Genomic DNA, 21,936 nt, shown 5'->3' with positions numbered 1-21,936 from the left:
TTTCTTCCAGAACCAATTAATTTCGTAAGTAGAGGTACCACTGTACGTGGATTGTTGCTGCATCAGTGCCAAACTATCACCTAATTATCATATTGTGAGTTGCTCTTAAAGTGAAAGCAGGATGCTCAACAAAGTGTAGCCTTTAGATGTAAAATGACTGGATTAAAATAAAACACACACTAAAAGAATGCATTTCGTCGAGCTCTTTGGGCTCCTAACTGATCAAATATTCCCTTTTGTGCCGTCTAAAAGGTCCTTAGTAACCATTTAATGCAGGCATGCTTGTCTCTTCAAATTGAAATAATTACTTTTATTACCATCCACGGGCTACGTTTACATGGTGCCGAAAGCCCTCTGGACGGGTATAGTTTTAATGTTTTGTCGTGTATCGAAATACCGTTAACTTTTTTACCCTCAACAAAAATGATCATGAGGGGAGAGATCTGGAATAAAAAAAATTCTGTGTTGCTGCTGAAGCAATTGACGTAAAAGCGTCCAACGCTGGCCAACTGGGAGACTAATAACAATCGTCTGCGAATCTGCAAAACTGTAGTAGTTGTAGTGTTGATTTTATTTTTGACTTTAATTTGATCTCACTTGAAACATGAAGCATAAATTGGAAATTATTGGTCCTAGTATTGATTCAGCCACACGGAATGTTCATTAGTTATGTGCCGCAATGACATGACGTCATCTTTCGTAGACGCTCCATGTAATGTGGAGATCGAGGCGCGCCGCCTCATCTCGCCAAAATGTTTCCACCTCCTCCCGCCTCGCTCCTCTGTCAATATGAGATACACTGTGTAATGAATGTGAACGAGTACGGTACATAAAACGATTGAATTTAATCGGAACATAGCCTAATATCGTGTTGGGCATTTCAAAGGCATTATGTGTCGCAAAGAAAATAACAAGGAAACTAAAAAAAAAAAAATTTAAAAAAGAAAACAATGCCGCCGATGATGATCAAACGTTGGGGTTGTTCTTATGGCGGCACCTGTTTTTTTTTTTTTTTTGGGGGGGGGGGGGGGTTGAGCAGCAAAGGACACTTGAGAAAAACAGAAAAGCAGTGTCTCCATCTTTTTTTTTTTTGTTGCTCTGCTGTCCATTTGGATTTGTTTCCAGGCTGTGCTCGCATGCCTCAGCTCAGCCCCCCCGCCTTGCTCAGAACAACGCTGCTCTATTTGCGCTCAACCTTTTTCAGTCTGTAGGCATGTCAATCACTCACTGTGTGTCTGTGTTGGTGTGTCTGTGTGTATAATGTTTGTGCTGAAGGTGGATATGGTGTTGCGGAGCACATCCAGGCAAAGCTGCCTCAGTCGTAAACAAACACGTCAACACAGGTTTTGTGTAAACAAAAAAAAACAAAAGTGGAAGTAGTCACATATTGGCGGGAAGAATCTGCGGCAGATGTCATACGGTAACGCCACTGGGACTTACTTGTGACTTACTTGTGACTTGGCATTCAATGCTCTTTAAAATGTGCATTACAGATGTTTTATTTGGATATTTGAATCTTTCCAGAAAAAGACGACGTTTGTAAAAGATCCCATTGCATGCATTTCAAATACAATGTTATTCAGCAAAGGTTATCCAATGTAAAATTGAAATTTTAATGTTGTGTTGCCCACAGTGTGTTGTTGGTAAAAAAAAACAAAAAAAAAACTCTAAAAACAAATGAAGAAAAATGATATGTAATATAAAATAAATTTGTACACACTGGAAAAATAATAAGATATACAGTACATATGAAAAGTAGTATAAATGTAAAAAATCTAAAATGTATTGTTGCTGTTCTGTGAAAAGCATGCATGTCCAATTTTGTCATCTAAAAATGAGTTCACGTCTGCGACGTGGAAACCCCATTAATGTAAAAATAAATACATTTTTAAACAAGGACATAAATGGTTTTTTTTTATGGGACAGCGATAACATTCTTGTAAAAACTAAAGGAAAAAAATTTTTTAAAATCTATGTATAATAGATGTATCTTTTGTAAGTATTGAAAATATTTGAAAAACTAGTTATAAACATGAACGATCATGTATGATCATGATCATGAATATACAAAAAAATATCAAATGAATACAGTGGACCCCCTCACTCGCAATTCAGGGACCTATATATTTCCAATATTTCACTTTTTTTGGACGTCATTTCCGCTTGTTACTTTCAACTGTCAATAAAACTTGATATTCATGTCACTCACCACACGAATGAAGCAGCCGGTTTCCTCCTCACTCTAAAAGCGTGCTTTTGTGCTGCATCTCTGAGCTTGTTTACCTCTGCTTATATATTTGCGATGGGTTTCGCGCCAAACAACGCACTTCCGCATACGAGCGCTTCCTGTACTACAAAGACCAGCATTTCTTGCGGTTGAGCAATGAGCATGCGCAGAGTGTCTCGATCGTGTCTTTTTGCGCGCCGGCAGTATATTTGCCTTTTCGCCCTCCTCTCATCCTTCTCCATCCAATTCTCAGCACTAATGCTAAGTAAAGCATATTATGCTTTTTACTTGAATGTATTTTGTTTTTTTTATACAAAGTATTTTGACATAAATTTCGACTTTAACGGTTAAAATCCGACATACGACGAAATTCGTGTTACATCACCAGCGCAGGAACGGGGCTCGTTCGTAAAATGAGGACTCCCTGTAATGTCCTGATTTTTGAACAGACTTACGGAAATACAATCGTTATTTGCGGCCCTAAAACATCCGGTACATTAAAAAAAATGAAACAAAATACTATAAAATATACAAATTAATATATAAAATACAGAATAAATATAAAGCAAAACAAATATATCAAATGATCGAAAATGAGAATTGATATTATATTATTATTATATCTCAAAATGTATACTGTATTTGAATACTGCTCAGCTTTCAAAGTATCCACATTGCAATTGCGTACTAGTAAGGCAAAAATCGGGCCTGCATATTTGATTTTCAGCATTGCCATTGTTGGACGGCAAACTTTGCTCTCACCGCAAACAACTTGCCATCCATCCACTTATCCATCTCCAACATTTCATGTGTGACTCTCGAGTTTTGTTCGCTCAGCTTGTTTTTTCGCTTCTTTTTTTTTTTTTTTTTTTTCATTTATTCCCTCTCCATTGGAATCTCATCATCTGGTTCCGCCTGAGCGGAGCGCTCACATCACCGATTCTTATTGAATAGGAAGTAACGGCGCGGCGGTCGCTGCTGACTGAGCGTGGCGCTTATTTGGATAATGACTCATCTGCCTGCACGGCGGGCCAGGTCGCGCTCGGTGGATGTGGCTAATGGTGGGGATGCCGCATTGTCTGGGAATGCATGCGCTCACACACACACACACACACTGTTAGCAGGACTGACGCACGCTTTAATCAACGCTGCTTTTCCTCTTGAAATGGTTGGCAGCCCTCTCCGCCTTGTCTCCTGCTGACCTCCACTTTGTGGATTATTTCTGGTCCTAGTGTTGTTTCAAGTCGGTGGTTTTGATTGTGAATAAGATGCGAGAGAAGCCGTCGCCTAAGTTATATAACGCGTACATCATGGCTAAGCGTGACTTAACTTGTTAAAAACAAGTTGCTCCGAGTCAATTCTGCTTATTTTTATTGTGCAAGGTGGCGGTACTAGTTTGAATAGCGCTTTAGTAATGGCACGTGTCGTACATTGTACCTCTACATGGGACCGAGCAAGCTGTGGACTTTTTTTTTTTTTACTTTGTGGATTGTTGCTGTGTGTATTTTTTTGTGAATAATAAGAGGAGCCATCACATTGACTATATGACAAGGAGAATGCAGGCGCCCATGTGATTTGAGTGTGCTGTTTTTCTTTTATTCAGGAGTGGATTATTTCTAGTCAGTCTGTTTACTGTATTCCTTTTGTGCATGGCGTTATCATCTGTACCTGGCCAAAATGTGCTGTATACTTTTGACTTTGTTGATTATTCCCTGTCGATGTGTTATTTCTATGGTACTGGGTGGCGGTTATCATAACTGGCGAGAGGATCCATCGCATTAGCTGTGGCTACGTACGTTTTGCCTGCGCATGTGACTTTTTTTTGACCATGCGTATTATTCTGAGTCGCTGCGTTTATTTTGTTTGTGCAAGGTGGCACATACAGTAAATCATGATTAAATAGCGAGAGGTTCCATCACATTCAGTTCTAGGACAGGTACATTGCAAGTGCTCATGTGTGATTCAGTCTGCTGTAGATTTCAATGGCTTTGTGGATTCATTCTAGTTACTTTGTTTTTCTGCTGCGCAGCTGTGGTCGTTTTTATCATGAATAACTGAGGCCCTTTAACTTGTTGTGTGCCTTTTTTTTTTTGACCAAGCGTATTGTGGGCTTTGTGGATTATTTTCAGTCATTCTGTTTTATTTCTATTGCGTATGCAAGGGTGGTGGTTAACATGAATAAGTGGTGAGAGGCGCAGTCACACTTACTAGGCTCCCTGTGTAAGACCAAGTGTGCTGTGGACTTTTTTTTTTTTTTTTTTTGCTTTGCGGAAAGGTCCCACTCATTCTGTTTATTTTTATAGTACAGAGTGGCGGGTATCATGAATAAGTGGTGATAGGACACATACATTTTGGATTACCATGTGTGACCGACTTTTTACTATGGATTACTTCTAGTTCTGTTTTTCTGTTGTGCAAGGTGGCGGTATTACCATGACAACCGGCGCGAGGAGTGATGACATTAATTGTGACAAATACATTGCATGTGCCCGTGTGCGGCCCAGTGTGCTGTGGACCTTTTTTGACTTTGGGGATTATTTCTATTGCGCAAGGTGGTGTTTTTATCCCAATACTGTAGTTGGAAAGAGGAGCTAGCAACTTAACTATGATTAAATTGATTTTTACATTGTGGCTGGGTGTGCCTTGGATATCTTTACATTGTGGATTATTTCTATTGTTCAATTGAACAGTTTTATCATGATTTTTGTTGTTGTTGTTTTTTTTTTTTTTTACTGATTAGACTGGATTATATAAAGTAACACAGCATGTAGCTAGTGCCGTTAGCATAGCTCTCTAATCGTCCCATTCATACCATCGCGTTAGATTTTTGGATAATAGTAGTATAGCATTGTTTTAAGGACAAATAAGTACATTTAAATGACTGTGTAAATGACCACATATATGTATGGGGAAACCTGGAATCCTCTCTGGGTTGGACACAAAACATGCGCGTTAAAAATCTACGACAGACTTGCACAGCAGGCGCGCACACCCACACAGGCGCACGCTCACACCCCGCCATACACTTGGTCTCGTTTTTTATCGACCACTCAACATTTACGGCCTTCAACCTCTCATGCGCCAAAAAGACAACCCCGCACACACACACAAGCACGCTGTGTGCTCATTGGGTGATGCTAACGCTATCAGACGTGTACAGTGTGCTCTAACGACAAAGGAGAGGCAAGGTTGGGGTGGGCGTGTGTGCGCACTTAGCGCTCTTAAAAAGCAATTAAGAGCTAGCAGCAGTAGCAGATGACGAAGAAGAGGAGGAAGAAGAGGTGAATTAAACATCAGCGCCACCAGATGGAAGGAAATGGGACGGGAAAGAAAGAGAGAAGATGAATAATTGAGGGCGTCGTTAAAAGAAATAAAAGTGAAATAAGAGATGAGATGAAATGTAAGAAAGCGCAAGTCAATTACAGACAAGGCTGCAGGAATTGGGTGCGCGCGTGTGCGTGCGTGTGTGTGTGTGTGTGTGTGTGTGGAGGCCAGTGTACAATAGTGTGTCTTTGTATGCAGCTGTATGTCTATGGGGGTATTTGTGTGCGCGTACACTAAGTACCACGTGTACGTGTGTATGACAATATGTGTGTGTCTCTCTCCATGGGTGTGTGGGTGTGCGTCTGCGCGTGCGTGTGCATGTGTGTAGTATGCATGATGTGCGTGAGTATGTTTTTGTGCGTGTGTATGGCTTTGTACGTGTATGTATGTGTGTTTGCGTGTCTGTGTGCATTTGTGCCATGTACGTTGACAGTACTTATGTGTGTGTATACGAGTAGACGTGTCTGTGTCTCTATGGCGTGTACTTGGCCGTGTGTATCGTATGTGTGTGTGTGTGTGTTTATGTGTGTGTCTTTGGACGAGTGAATCCGTGTGCGTGCATGTGTGTCTTGTACTGGGGTCATCAATGTGGTGCCCCCAAGGACCACACGAGCAGCCCGCGTGCCTGATCTAAAAATACCTCACCAGTGATTAGACATTGTGATTTTCTAAGAATGTTGTAGAAGTGATCCAAAGTGTTGCATGTGTTGTTTTCCAAAATAGAGTGGGAAACCAAATCACTAACGTGATCAGTGTCTTCATATCAATGAATATCATGAATGAAATAACATATAAAGGTCATTTTAGCAAATAATAATATTTCAGAAGTGTGTATCAAACTGGTTGCCATTTGCATTAATGAGTTCTCAAGAAGTAGCTCTCAGTTTCCAAAAAGTTGTTTGACCTCTGGTCTAGTACATGTACATTACACGTGCATGTCTATGTGCAGATGTGTGTATTATGTGTGTGTGGGTGTGTCTAAAATATACGCCAGTGTGTAGTATGTATGTGTGTCATGTGTAGTTTGGTGTATTACACTCGACACTTTCCTTGTGTGGGCCACTGAGGAGGACAAACCTTGATGTCTCCTGATTGGTTGCTTGTATTGCGCAACAAAGGCCTTGTGTGTGTGTGTGTGTTTGTTGTGCTGAGTGAAGTTGATTCATGTCTCTGTGTGTGGGTATTTGTGCGTGTAGGTGCGCGTTTGTTAAATGCCCCGGTTCAGGTTTTTGTTGTGAGTGCGTGTGATTTGCAGTAAGCGCTCAGTTTGCCCGCCGTCTCCTCGGCGATTGGCGTCACGCTGCTGCGCCGCGCCGCTGGAAGGGAAATGAAAGCGGTGGCGAGGGGACGCCGGGAAATCAACAAACAACAACAAAGAGCCGCTGTGTGTGTGCGTAGTGTGGGATTTAGGTGTGTGTACGCTCTGTGTGTGTGTAGTGTGTATGTGAATGAGTAGTTGTGTCTGTGTAATACGTATTTGTGGATAGTAAATGCATGTCTTTAGTATGAGTGTCTAGTAGTACATGAGTGTGTTGTATGTATGCTTGTGTAGTAAAATCAATGAGGGCAATACTTTCTGAAATAGGTCATTCAAAGGAATCAATAGCGTTCTTGCTGCGACATCTAGATAGAACGCTTTGGATGTTTGAATGCCATCGTCAGATGGCCATTGTGATCAGTTGGCACTAAATATATTAAAAAAAAAAAATACATTTGATACACTTCAAAATCAATTTGCAGACCGATACCAGTACGGGTTTTCACTCTTCACTATTCACAGATACCACTAGCACTTTTGATCCATCAAATTTCAATTTGCACAGACTCCGCCCACTGACGCTCTCCAAAATAACTGTTCCAGAAGGGGAAGACAGCAAAGCGGTCTCCAAGAAAAGCAAACCATTTACATGCGTTCATCCACACGACAGTAAACGCGTGGTGTTGGCCACTCGCAGCTGACCCGGTTCCTGTTTGAAGCATCCTGGAGTGTTTCCTCCCTCCCTGGTGAGTGTGAGTCTCAACAGCGACCAGGCTCCGGCAATGAGTCAGCGCCACTCTCATGCGAGAAGCCACAAGCGTGACTCACAAAGCTCACTTTTTACAATCGCAATCACAAACATACATGCCGGACACCGCGGTGGCTTCTGCTTTCGTATGTTACCTTCTTAAACGTTCAGGTTGTTGACTGACTTTTGGCTTAGTCCGTCTTTAGTCAGGGTTGGCCACAGCGAGTTACTTGCTGCTATTTTTGGCAAAGTGTTTGTACGTCAGATGTTCTTGCTGACGCAACACACCCACGAGAGTGTCTTGGGTGTCCAACATGTGCAAACGAAGGAAATTGAAAGACGCAATAACAACACATTCTGCTTTTGACGAAACAACACATGAGTTAACAGTTCTTGACTTTGAGGGCCTGTCGTTTTTTTTTCTCGGGGCATTGAATGGATCGCAGCTGGACTACTGTGGTTGTCTTAGAAGGCATTTCGCCTCTCATCCGAAAAGGCGTCATCAATTCATGCAACAAGGCTTGGTTAGTGGAAAAACCTCCTGTTTATGTCTTTCATTGTTCTCACACAAACTACTATATGAGTCGTGCACTCTAAACCTTTGTGAAAATGCCCGCAGTCCTCTTTCAGAAAACCTGCTAACTCGGAACAAACTAGACCGGTGGCGCGGCAGACCTCAGCGAAGGCCAAACCATCCTAATATGGAGCATTCCAATACCTGGATTGTCAGAGCGGGAGAAAAGGCAAGCAGAAATGAGGGAGGATGTTGTAAATAAGAGAGAGTAAGCACACAGGAGAGAAAATCACCAGGGAATGCTGATGGTGGAGAATGCCGACGAGTGTGCGTGTGTGTGTGTGTGTGTGTGTGTGTGTCTGGTGTGAGGGTTGTGTTGCGAGAAGGAGGATGAGGGAGGGCGGCGGTGTATCCCGTAGGGTTAATTACATCTCTGTTCTCTGTCAGTACGATTCTCCCGTCTACAATCTGAGCCGCCGCCGCTGTGGGCTGACAGGACACGCACAAGCGCGCGCACACACTAACTCACATATCCTGCCCCTGTAATATCCATAAATGAGCTAAAAATGACGTTATGGTTCGACCTTGAATATTTGAATAAGATCAAAGGGTTTGTCTTTAATTGTATTGTGTATAATGAAATTTCCATAAAGCCATTACTCAGAGCCAATTTCACTTGGCAACATGAAATTCGGTAGCAGTGTATCTTGAGCTCGGTGGTCGACTGGTTAGCACGTCCGCCTCACAGTTCAGAGGTCCTGGGTTCGATCCCGGCATTCCTGCGTGGAGTTTGCATGTTCTGACGGTGCCTGCGTGGGTTTTCTCCGGGTATTCCGGGTTCCTCCCACATTCCAAAAACATGCATGGTAAGTTCATTGGACACTCTAAATTGCCCTTTAGGTGTGACTGTGAGTGTAAATGTTTGTTTGCCTCTGTGTGCCCTGTGATTGGCTGGCAACTGGTTCAGGGTGTACCCCGCCTACTGCCCAGAGACGGGATAGGCTCCAGCACGCCTGCGACCCTAACGAGGATAAGCACTTAGGATAATGGATGGATGGATGTATCTTGAGTAAGCCCACAAAAAATTCTGAAAAAGCCACCAAAACACAGGGAATGAATTATGTTGGCTCAAATCAGTCATTTTGGCCATTTCCAGGGGTCTATCCAAGGCCGTTCTCAAGACCTGGTTTCACACAAGAAAATGAAATTTGATAGGTATATTTATTATCAGTGGATCAACAAAAAAAATCACAAGAAGCCTTGCCCGTTAAAAACAAAAGGCAGACAGTTTGTCTCAAATCAGCAATTTTAAAGGGGAAAATGACATCACAAAATCTCAGGGCTCAGGTAGCGACCAATCACAGATCACCTGTTTTCTGAAGCTGAGCCGTGATTGGTCGTTATCTAAGCCCTGAGCATTTGTGATGCCATTTTCAGTCGGCAGAAATGACAAAATGGCCGCCACCTGAAATGGCTAAAAACGGGTGGATTTTGCTGCATAACTCATATTCCACAAACGCAATATTAATCAGAATGTCAGTGTTTCAAGTAGTGGGCCTGCATAGAACATATTCTTGAAAAAAATATGTTTGGGTTGACTTTCACTTTAAGATAATTTTGGTCGTTTTCAAGGGTCCTTCTGAAGCCACACTCTAAGTAGTGTGACAAAAGAACATGAGGAGCCCCACAAAAGCTGAACAAGAAACCATGTATGAAAAGACATAGGAAGTCAGCCATTTTGGCTCAAATTGGGCATTTCAAACTCATTTTGGCCATTTCAAGGGTCTTTCTAAAGCTATACTTACAACATAGTTACACTTAGAAACATGAAATTTAGTTGGTATGTCTATCCTGAGTAGACGCACAAAACGTCTAAACCAGCCATGCCCAAAAAGACACAGGAAGACTGCCATTTTGCTTTTAAGATGCCATTTTTGTGTTATTTTAGCAATTTTCGTGGTCCTTCAGCGACAAACTTCCAAGAGATTTTGCGTGATTGCTACCAAATGATAATTTCTTATACACGTAGAAGACGGATGTGCGACAAATTAGTATTTTTCATTATATTGTGTGGGTGGAGTATAACAGTGAAAGGTTGACAGCTGGCCATTAAAAAAATTGGGTAGACATATTGGATCTGTCATAATTGGACCCACAACAAAATCTCAAGAAGCATGCCAAAAAGGCACAAGAAGTCTGCCATTTTGGCGAAAGAGTTTCTTCTCAAGCAACCTCCTTGAGCTTTTATCCAATTGCTACCATATTTGACCGAGTCTACAAAAGCAAAAGAGATCAAACATTCAAAGTGTACAGTACGGTTGCGCGGTCCCACTTCGGCGGTTTTCCGCCATCTCTTCCTTGTTTGTACCTCGCCGCCGCAAGGTGGCTGCCGCTAACCTCATTAGCTGCTGCCGTCGTCTTCATTAGCTAATGGGATTGTTTTTAAGAGGGATCCGAGAACAGAAGAGCCCTCGGGGAAGACAAACACCCAAACTTTTGTATGCCGCCGTGGAATCACTTTGTGACTCGCTTTGTGCTGCGAATTACTCACAGCTTTGTGTGCGTGTGAGTGTGTGCGTGCGTGCGTGTGAGTGAGCTTTTGTGTTGCAGTGAGTGAATGTCTGGGAATGCGGGTATGGGTCCGGGGAATGTGTGCACGTGTGTTTATAAAGCGCCTTCTCTTAATTAGCGTGCAAGGCTTGCTTTGAGAATATGAAACAACATCACCTGATGATGCAAACGACTGCAAACTGTCGCCTCTACACCTGTCACTGTGTGTGTGCGTGAGTGTGCGTGAGCGCGCACATTACACTTGTAGTCTTTACACGCCGCGCTCTCTAGCGGGGCACTGCGGTAGCCAAAAGGCTTATTTTGCCGGGGGAAATGCAAGCGTGTAAGCAGAATCCTTTGTACTGTGTGATGGGGGTTGAAAAAGAAAAGAGCAGCTCTGCAGTGATGTACTCGCAACACACAAAAAAACCCTCCATGCTCATACACACATGCAAACACACGCACACACTGAAGTACTAGCGAAATATGCCGAGAGACCTTGAAAAGTCGTTGAGAAAGAGAAACAACAAACGGATGCTAGGAATATAAATGAGACGTTTAAAGTTGAAACTTGTTTTCGCCAGCAAACAAAGTACCGTGCTTCTATTTGAGTTTCACGTAAAAAATTGTCGTATACGATCCAAAATCGTGTAGCGTAGCATAAGGATAAAATGGCTAAATGACACCAAATTAAGTGATAAAATTCCGTTTTGATTGGTTAGTATTACAACCATTACTACTTTATTTAGTGCTGAATGTAGCGGTTTGTGTATCAAAATAGAATTAAAACAGGAAAAGGAAGGAATTGTATTTGTATCACAAAAAAATGTATGACACTGTGATTAAGCTTTAACTTTAGCCAGTTAGCATACCCACGCCACTTCTCTTTGATTCCCATGTAGAAATTGACCTCTGAGATGGTGTGCAGAAGGGATTTAACGTTTTACGGTGTTGAAAAGTGATAAAATTCCAAATAGCTGGTTACTAGCTGTTAAGATAATACTAGATGCTAGTATTGTGTATGTTACTATACTGCTCCCACCTTATTCAGCATTGATATTTACGGCAGGCTTTATGTGTGTCAAAATGTAATAAAAGCAGTGAAAGGGGATTTTACCGCAAAAAAAGGATTATAAACTGAGCTGCATGGTTCTGAGTTTGTTTGCAGTTAGTGTTAGCTTTAGCCCGTTAGCACGACTGTGCTAGCTGTTTTTTATTTTTGACAAATAGAAATCGTCAACTGGTTTAGACGGTAGAATAGGGATTATGCACTTTATGCAATATGATGATCTGCGATAAAATTCACTGTGTAATAATTTACAATCATAACTAGATTGTTTAGCATTCAATTTAAGGTTTGTAATAGAAAAGAGAATTAGGGAAAGTGGTCAAACAGAACTGAGGGTACATGCGGTTAGCTGTAGCTATAGCTATCGGGCCCTTAAAATTATGGTGAAAAATAACTCCCAAAATTTTATGGAGCTCAAACAACCTTCATGCACTTCTACTGGACTTCATTCCACCCAGTTATGCTGTTTAGCGCTTCTATTCCAAATGTAATTGATCTCAGTGGGGAGGTTTTTCCATCTGGAAACACAACATAGTTAAATCTGATTGGATACAAGCTCTTGCGTTAACGCAACACTCCAGAAAAAAGCAAGAAAAACAACTATTTGGAACAATAAGGCGTTACGAACTCCACATGCATCAAATTCAAACTTTATTTTGGACAGTTTAACTCACAGGACGGATGCCTTTTTGTCTGTTTATGTTTGCAGCGTGGTGCGTTCACTTTTCCCAGGAGCCGGCCGACCAGTCTGTGGTCCTGGGTGAGCGAGTGGTCCTCTCCTGCGTGGTCTTCAACTACAGCGGCATCGTCCAGTGGACCAAAGATGGCCTGGCGCTTGGTGTCGGCGAGGGCCTCCGAGGTCAGGGCCTTTATATTGAATTCAGACCTGTTGTTTTGTTTCCATTGTTATTGCTTCATAATCTTAAAAGTTCATATTTTAATGGAACCCCAAGGAGTCTTAATTTAATTGTATTTAGCTACATTTGTTTTTACCGTTTTTTTTCCAGGTAGTGTTTTTGGAGTAAAAATGATTAAATGAAAATTAAGAAAAGATAAGAATCCTAATCACAACAATAAAATAGTAAAAAAAAAAATGTAATTAATATAATTAGGTTAAAATAAAATACAAAATATCATACTATTTTTGGTAATTTAAAATGTGTACTGTATACTGTAACTAATTATGATAAAATATTATAAACAAATATAAATTAAGTAGAATTAAATGTTGTAAAGCCAACTTACACATTTAATATTGCACAATATTGTAATTAATATGATAAAATGTTAGTTGCAATTACAATAAACATGAATAGTAAACATTTGATCAATATTAGTCATTTATATTTTTTGTTATTAAAATATTGTAAATAATTTGAAAGAAATGACATTTTTGTTCCTATAACAATTTAACTGCGGTTAAATATATGACTAATGAATATAATAAAATACAAAATGAGCAGCAATAACAATTTTACCATGATAACGTTTTTTTTCTTAGTGAAAAATGTCAAACTCGCGGCCCAGGGGCCAAACCGGCCTGCCACATCGTTTTATGTGACCCGCCAAAGCAAATTATGTGCATTGACTTCATGCTTCTTGCTGAAAGACCAAAATTGAAAATTGTCTTCACGTTTAGAAACGTTGACAAGCATTGCTTTGTTACCAATCCCCCTTTTAAGTTGTAATCATATTTGAACTCACAGTTTTTAATTTGTGCCTAGCAAGTTTTCCACTCCTGCCTGAGTGAGTCTGACCTCCTCGTACTATTTTGTTCATTTTTCATTTGATGACAAAGTCCAATGAGTGCAATGAATTATGCCTAGCAACAAGTGACAAGACTTTTTTTTTTTTTTTTTTTTTAACTTTTAGTTATCTGCAGTTTGGCCATCTTCCCCACACTCGTCTGTTCCCTGCTCCATTTCCTTCATGTTGACGCTGTCACTAGGCTAAAAGGGAAATGCCCAACGATCCGGCTTTACATTGCTTGTCCTTGGCGGAGGTTTTCTCGTTGTCTTTACGAGCGGCAATTAACGTCGCAGCGACACTTGAAGAATGGATGCTCTCTCGTGCTGGCTCTCTGTCTTTGCGGCTTTTTATTGTCCGAGGTGAGCGCGGCAGCATCTGCAGTCGCCGCCAGAATCTCAATAAAAAGTTATTAAATGTCAAGTGCCGTGGCTTAATGGCGGCTTTATAATCACTTTAGCGTCTCCCATGGACAAAATGTGTGCTGTTTATTAATTGTGGCGGGAGAGAATGAACCTCGGAGCGTTTGTGCAAAGCTTTTCGCCTTTTATCGGCCCACAAGCCACATTTGATAGCTTTAAGTGTGAGGCCTTCAAAATGGAGTGCTCACTCATGATGTGGCAGGAAAACCACATGACCTACACTAGCCAATCGGGATCACGGAAATGAATAACTATGATGATTTTTAAATATTATTTTTTAAAGGAATCATACAAAGTGTAATACATTCAATATTATTGTATAAACTCTAATACAAAAGTAATTAAATGGTGTGCAATAAAATGACATTAAATACTCTAAAATAAAATACCCCCCCAAAATATTGTGGTAAAACACAATTCACAAGACATGGACAAGATAAAATATAACAAACGTGTATGAAATATAATAAAAATAAAAATGCTACTATTTAAAAAATATGTATTTTAAATTAGTAAGATTAAGACTCATTCAGTACCAGAAGTTTTCAGACCCTCTCTGAAATGAATCAGTATGAGTAAAAAGAATGAAACAGAAAAAATATATACATGTCTTTAATTGAACGACAACGACAAATAAAATGAACTACTTCAATTTCAATATAATTAAGTGACCCTCCACAATTTAAATATACATTTGCATTTATAAATGAATAAAAATAATGAGTAAAACATTAAAGGCAAAAATTATAAGGAGTATTTAAAATTCAATATGATCAAATATATAAAAGCTAGGAAAGCTAATTTAAAATAATATAGAATAGAACAAAATAAAGTTAATAACATTAAATGATTTCCATCCAACAATAGTTTAAATGTGAAAAAAAAAGTCTTAGTAATATGATCATTAAATTGTATATGATAATATGATCAATATAAAAAATATGGAAATATGTAAAAATCTATGTAACCTGTTGGACAGCTGACAATATATTTTTTAACATACACGACAAGTACGCGCGCGAACACACACTCTCTCATACATGACATCATGTGAATTAGGTGTTCAAGTCAATTGAATTCACACATGCATGCACACACACTTCCATCATCAGCCTTATGCGACTGCCTCAGCCCCTTCCTCTCCCTCCTCCTCCTCCTTCTCCTCCTCTTCCTTTTTATTATTTTTTGACACACTCTTTGTCCTTGCACCCATCTTCTCCACCAGCCAGGAAAGCGTCAGCATTTGATCATCATGTCGTCGTCTTTTTTCCCGCCCTTTTCCACGCACCCGGCCACCATTTGTCTTCTTTAAATGGAACACGCCTTGACAAAGTGTCGTTCTCTCCTTTATCGTCATCTTCGTCACTAGAAAGGCATTAAAAGCACAGCCGCTACAATTTTGATGCAGTCATTCTGTGGTAGTTGCTCAAAGGTGAACAAATGTAGAGGTTGAAAAACATCTTGAGAGTGTGATAACTTAAATGATCTTTTCCCATTGAAACCAATGGCAATGCCATTAATCAAATTCGAGCCTCCCCATGAACAAATAAAGACACATGGGATTCATAATAACATCTCACCAACTCTCTGAGCTCATCTGTACGGCACTAATGTTAGTTGTTCTATGCAAAGGACAATGACTATACGTCCATGAAGAGTACTGCTATATTGTACTGTATGTCTACATTGTGTTGCGGAACCATTTGTGTTAAAGCAGTTGCTTAAGGTTCAAAGCACTGCAACACAGGTGCTAATTAACATTGGCCTTTCTTGAGACTGTTGTTTGGCTGTTTTAAAAACACAAAGTGGAGCTGTCTTTGTTTTTTCTGTTTAGTTTGACAGTAAACTTCATTGTCTCAGCATGATGTAGGAATATGTGCGCTTTATGATGAAATGTTTTTCCTTCATCACTTAAGTAACTATCATGTGTTTTTTTTTGCATGTATCGCTAAATCATACTACTTTAGTGCTATTCGTGGCCAAATATCACGTCATCATCATCTTGCTTACTCTACGACAAAATATGAATATCGTCGCTGTCCTGTGAATAACACTTATTTCCAATTTTGGAAACTTTTTTTTAATTTTCGTCTGTAACACGGAAACATGATTCATGTAAAAATAAGAAAATGAAAAAAAAATTGAGAAGTGTTTTTCACATGATAGCAATGATATTCTAACACATGATGCATATTTTTTTCCAAAATAATATAAAATATCGCGATACTGGCTGTAAGATTGAAAACTATCGCAGAATTATGGGACAAAATATCGATATCGTGATAGAGCCTAGCGGTATCTTAAATGATACACTCCAATGTATTGAGTATCATACAATCCATGTATCGTGACACTGTCGGTTACATAAATATACTGTTGGATAAATATTGCGATATTATGTTTCTGCGATTGACAAAGTATATATTAGGAGTCCGAAAATAATATTAGCGTGATGTAGTGTATCAATATCACATACATGTTATGAGCATTTTGACTTTTTCCCTTGACAAGATGCATAGATATTGTGACATATCATACATTTTTCTCCCCCCGGTTGCTATGCTGCGAGGTGCCCGAGTGGATGATGTAATCTCCACCAATACTTTTGTCCAGCGTTGACCCCCCCTCAAGCCCCCCCCCCCTTCTTTCCCCCTCATTTACCGCAACCACCTGCTTGCCAGCCTCTGCCATCTGAATCTATGATGTGATGATGCCCACTAGGATGTCGGAGAGCGCCTCCTAGTGGGAAGTTTCACTCTTGATTCAGCATCTAATGAGGGCAGAGCATGTCGTAAAAGTTTGATCATTTCTAGGATTCGATGTGAAAATGGGGGTGCGAGGGTACGAACCCTGCTTACTGCGTAATTATTTGTCAGCTGGACAATATGTTGTGTCAAGCTTCCGTTTATGAGCTGGCACACTGCTTCTTACCCACATACGCCGTAAAAAAAAAAAAAATCAGCGACTGATACAGTCAAAGCAACTTTGTGTCCCACCTATGAGTTTCCTTGTGAATTTGTCATTACTATACAAGACTTTCAATCTGCTGCTGACCTTGGGGAGCACATAACACAGTTTGGAAATCCCTGACCTGATTAAATATAAAAGTAACATATTTTTAGCCAGCATGTGTGATGTTTTGTGGGCTTCAAACACTACTAAAAGCCTCCTCGTGATCACAAACATATCATTTTTGACAGTTTGGTTCAAAAGTAACCTTGGTTAATGTTTCACTGCTGTCTCAAGTGCTTTTTTTCCTTTCTTTTCCCAGCGTGGCCTCGGTACCGAGTGCTCCGGGCTCTGGACACAGGCCAGTACAACCTGGAGATCTCCCGCGCCGAGCTGTCGGACGACTCGCTGTACGAGTGCCAGGCCACCGAGGCTGCACTGCGCTCCCGGAGGGCCAAGCTCAACGTCCTCAGTAAGTCATAGCCAGCTCACCATAATTAAGCAACTGTGTGATAATGGATGGATTGCAAGAAATCCACCTATGATACATCACAATATGGAAAACTTCAAAAGTGTCATGATTGGTTAACGATAATACAAAGCAGTTGTACGCATCCACTAAGGCTGATCAAGAATTCAATATCACTAAATATTGCGATAGACACCTGATCAATATAAATAGAAATTGCACTCAAAGGTTGGCTGGATAATATTGATTAAAAAAAACAACAACTCAGGAAGCAGTGGCCCTGCCAGAAGCGGCACTGGCCCTGTACAATTTCAAAAACGCTGTCAACAGATTTTTACAATTTAAAAAAAAAATCTGAGATGCAAGTAAACTTATTTGCGCTGATTCCGAACCCGCCCTTAGTAATCATTTATATCGTTATCATGGACAATAAAGAATCGATACACCGTCAGATATTAAGACTGTCCCTCGTCCAAGTGTGTTTTAAATGCAGGATATGCATATTTATGAAAAAAATGGGACATCCCCTACATCCATGTTTGCGCACACATGCATGAATAGAAGATTAACAGTCTGTTTGTGTCTCCATCCTCCAGTCCCGCCCGAGGACCCGGTGGTGGAGGGCAGCCCGGAGCTGCTGCTCATGGCCGGCACGCCACACAACCTCACCTGCGTCACCCGCGGCGCCAAACCGGCCGCGCACATCCAGTGGCTCAAGAACGGGCTGCCCGCCGAGGGCGCCCACCAGTCAACGGTGACTCAAACGCGTCATCGCACACTTAAACAAGACCTCCACCGAGGCTAATTTAGGCTCAGGAATACACGGAAGCTAAGCAGAGCTGCAGGGTTGATGGATGCACTTACTCATGATAACTGATTTTCAGACCTTGTCCGATTCATTTAGCGTTGCATCCCATTGGCGGAAGGCAGTGTCAATCAAACTGTCCAATTTTTTTTGAATCATGACATATGAAAAATCTGATACCCAATTTGGATCTAATCTGAATCAGATCTGTTTTGACATTCCTGTCTCACACCCTGCCCACAAGTGACACATTTTGTGAAAGTGGAAGTCAATGCAAACATATTTTTTTCAAGAATATGTTTTATGCAAGCCCTCTAGTTGAAACAGGGTCTTCTGATAAATATTGCGTTTGTGCAATAAGTGTTAATCCACTCGTTTTTAGCCATCTCTGGGGGCGGCCATTTTGTCTTCTGTCGACTGAAAATTACATCACAACTGCTCACAATGACCAATCGCGGCTCAGATTCAGAGAACAGGTCAGCTGTGATTGGTCGTTGTAAGCAGTTGTGATGTCATTTTCAATCGACAGAAGACAAAATGGCCGCCTCCAGATATGGCTGAAAACAAGTGCATTTTGCTACTTAATTTATATTCCACAAATGCAAAATTAATCAGAATGCTGTAATTCAACTAGTGGGCCTGCTGGGAACATATTCTTGAAATAATTATGCTTGGGTTAACTTCCGCTTTAAAAGCAGAAAAAAAAAATGACAAAGACATAAAATCCAAACGCTTGAAGACGGGAAGTAGTACAAAAACAGACGAACAAACAGACGATTCCGGCAGATCCACACTTAATCTCACATGCCGAGTGCTGGATTAAAGAGGGGTTACGGCACAAATTCCGCTACAAAAGCAGAACAAGTTCACTTTAAATTCTCCGCAAAGCGACTTCATCTTGTTTGTTGGCTCATTTTTATGCTCTTTGCCTCTGGCACAGAAAAGGAGGAATTAGAGAATATCTACCCCAAAGCAGACAGAAGATCAGGAGTCCTGTTCAAAAATAAATAAAACACAGTAGAAACAAAACCTTACAGTAGACTAGCAGCAAAGCTAATCCAATCAGTTGTACCGCCGTGATGCAAAAAAAAAAAAAAAAAAAGCGATAGCGGGACAAGAAGGCGCTTTGTTTCCATGTGAAGTTTTGAGGTCAGTTTTGTACCTCATGTGCGGTTTTGTAACGTGTTTGAAACATACGTGTTCCCATCATCTCTGAAGACACTTTACAGTCGTCTACGTAAGATGCATATATTCGTAACGTGTTCTGATAATCACTGAAGAGACAAGAAAGGTACTAACATTCATTTGCATGTTTTTTGTCAACTTTAAGGACATTGTAGTTCTTCAGTCAAGGTAACATTGAAGTCTTTGTAACAATTGTGATGTACTCATTCAAGACTGTTTAATCATAAATCAACCGAAAATACTTTGTAACAGCCGTGTTTTTGTAACACGGCATGTTTTTTGTCAAACGGACGTGTTTTGAAACGTATTTGATAGTAACAGTATTTATTGACGTTTGTTTTTGAAACGTAACCTGTTTTTCTGAATCATCCCATACATTTTTTCTTCTTTCACCCTAACATTGGTTTTTGTAGCGTTTTCATTTTATTTTTGTTGCAATTTCGCAGTCACTGAAGACAATGTAGTCTACAATAAACCAAACAATTCCCAAAGATAATTTAGTCAAGATGACTTACTGTGCACATTTTTATCACGTGCATATTTTCAAAATCAAGTTAACAAGTGGGACGCACCTAACCTTTTAAATGTCATCATTTGCATTATGTGAACACTTTGCCCTCTTTCTCCCACCTCCGCACACACACACATACACACACTTGGTCTCGCTCGCTCTCCTTCCCGTGCACTCGACTCCACACGTGAAATCATGCCTGAGAGCTCCGCCGCAAACACACCGGCTCACATATGCGCACGCAGCAGCAAACACTGACTCACGCACTCCAACGCACATGTTTTGACATCTCGCACACGTGCATATCACACTATTGCTTTTTTTGGGGGGGGTTTTGTTTTGTTTTAATGCGGAACCTAAGACCCCAACTAAGAAAATGAATATAAGTGGATATTCCCATCCTGACAGGAGGTGCTGCCAGACCGCAAGAGGGTGACCACCAGGAGCTACCTGCCCATCATGCCGCTGGACACCGACAGCCACAGCAACTTCACCTGCGTGGCCAGCAACCCGGCCGTGCCCATGGGCAAGCGGGCCAACATCATGCTCAACGTACACCGTAGGTTCTGATTCAACTGACGCTGACATCCGTCATAAGACAGTTGTGACCTGAGATAACAGGTTGCACTAACTTACGAGTTTTCCAGGGACCGGCATCCATTAGGCCGATTTAATTAATTAATTTTTTTTTTTCTACAAGCAACAGTTTGGCAGGTAATGAACAATTCTTCATAAGAGACTTCAAGCTGTTTATTGCCACAACAGGTTAAAGGTTGTCAAATGAATCATAAAACTAAGAATTAAATATTGTGTATTGAACCAACCCACATAACTTGCCCTCCTAGTGTCTGCTAGCTTAATGTTAGCAAACACACAATGCAAGGTGCCATAAAAAAAGGCAAGCTAATAGCATTGTGCTTTGTGAGTGACAATTTAATACTCACAGGCATATGTTCTTGATCCTCTGCGAAAAACGACTAATATACTGCAGCTTTCTGCGGAGCTGCGACGTCTCCAAATATATTTGCATATCTGTATTCTACTGCCCCCAAGTGGCCAAGGCACGCACACCAGTGGGAGCAGCACAATCACAATTGAATTGAAGCAAAAAATGTGGATAATACTGTTGAATCCTTTAAGTAATAGTCATTAATGTATGTTTTAATAAATTATACAATATTAGAGGAGATTTTTCTGTTTTTCCTATCCCGCGCCCCTTGCGAGGATAAGCGGTTTGGATAATGGATGGATGTTTTTCCTATTAATTTTTTTTTTTCCGGGGTGGGTGGTGTGGGATGGGCGGAGGCTCTTCACATTTTGGTAAAACAGATGCTTTAACAACACCCGCACTAATACTACTTCTAAATACTGTCTGTATTTGGTTCCAGATCCGCCGACGGTGACGTTGTCCATTGAGCCTCGCTCAGTCCTGGAGGGCGAGAGGGTCACCTTTACCTGCCAGGCCGCTGCCAACCCGCCTATCATGGGCTACAGGTCGGGATGACTGCAACGCGGCCCTTGCTCTACTCGGTAGAGTAGATTGACTCAACTTGACATCTACCGCGTCTCCGTCAGGTGGGCGAAGGGTGGCGTGTTGCTCGAGGGCGCCAGAGAGAGCGTGTTTGCCACCACGGCCGACCACTCCTTCTTCACCGAACCTGTGTCCTGTCAGGTGTTCAACGCGGTGGGCAGCACCAACGTCAGCATACTGGTGGACGTACATTGTAAGTACCAAAGACATGGTCCTTGGCTCCTGTGAATCAGAGTTCCTTCCCTGAAAAACTGCCTTGCCACCTACGCATCTGCTATCCTTCCTATCAGCCCCAAAACCTACCCATTTACCAAACTTGAGAACCGATTTCTTCCGTCTCTTTGTCACAGTCGGACCAATCCTTGTGGTAGAACCCCGGCCCATCGCGGTGGACGTGAACTCGGATGTCACCCTGAACTGCAAGTGGTCTGGAAACCCGCCGCTCACCCTCACCTGGACCAAGAAGGGCTCCAACATGGTGAGAAATTATTGTCCACTGCAGTTGGCAACGTTTTAATGAAGATACAGAATTTTACCTCTATTAGTGTATCGATGGAAAATAGATTACCATTCCCTCCAATGATAGTCATTTTGCATTTGATCAAAATTCAAATTTATATTTGAATGT

At 41.0% G+C, this 21,936-nt stretch overlaps 1 protein-coding gene across 2 annotated transcripts in view; it reads left to right on the top strand.

Annotated features, from left to right (window-relative positions):
* Positions 1-21,936, top strand: part of kirrel1b (kirre like nephrin family adhesion molecule 1b) — a 60,719-nt gene that overhangs the window by 23,300 nt on the left and 15,483 nt on the right. For both annotated transcript variants that reach the window (XM_086043518.1, XM_086043517.1), the window contains exons 2-8: positions 12,400-12,549; positions 17,130-17,279; positions 17,873-18,030; positions 20,186-20,336; positions 21,166-21,271; positions 21,353-21,501; positions 21,659-21,786. In XM_086043518.1, the coding sequence (XP_085899644.1) occupies positions 12,400-12,549; positions 17,130-17,279; positions 17,873-18,030; positions 20,186-20,336; positions 21,166-21,271; positions 21,353-21,501; positions 21,659-21,786 (992 nt within the window). The remainder of the gene's footprint in view (positions 1-12,399; positions 12,550-17,129; positions 17,280-17,872; positions 18,031-20,185; positions 20,337-21,165; positions 21,272-21,352; positions 21,502-21,658; positions 21,787-21,936) is intronic.

This window comes from Filicampus tigris, chromosome 10 (genome assembly GCF_054856515.1).
Source record: "Filicampus tigris isolate MCC_2025a chromosome 10, RoL_Ftig_1.0, whole genome shotgun sequence".
Classification (NCBI taxonomy): Eukaryota; Metazoa; Chordata; class Actinopteri; order Syngnathiformes; family Syngnathidae; genus Filicampus; species Filicampus tigris.
Note: the sequence above shows the minus strand (reverse complement) of the source record. Positions and strands in the feature narration are given on the sequence as shown.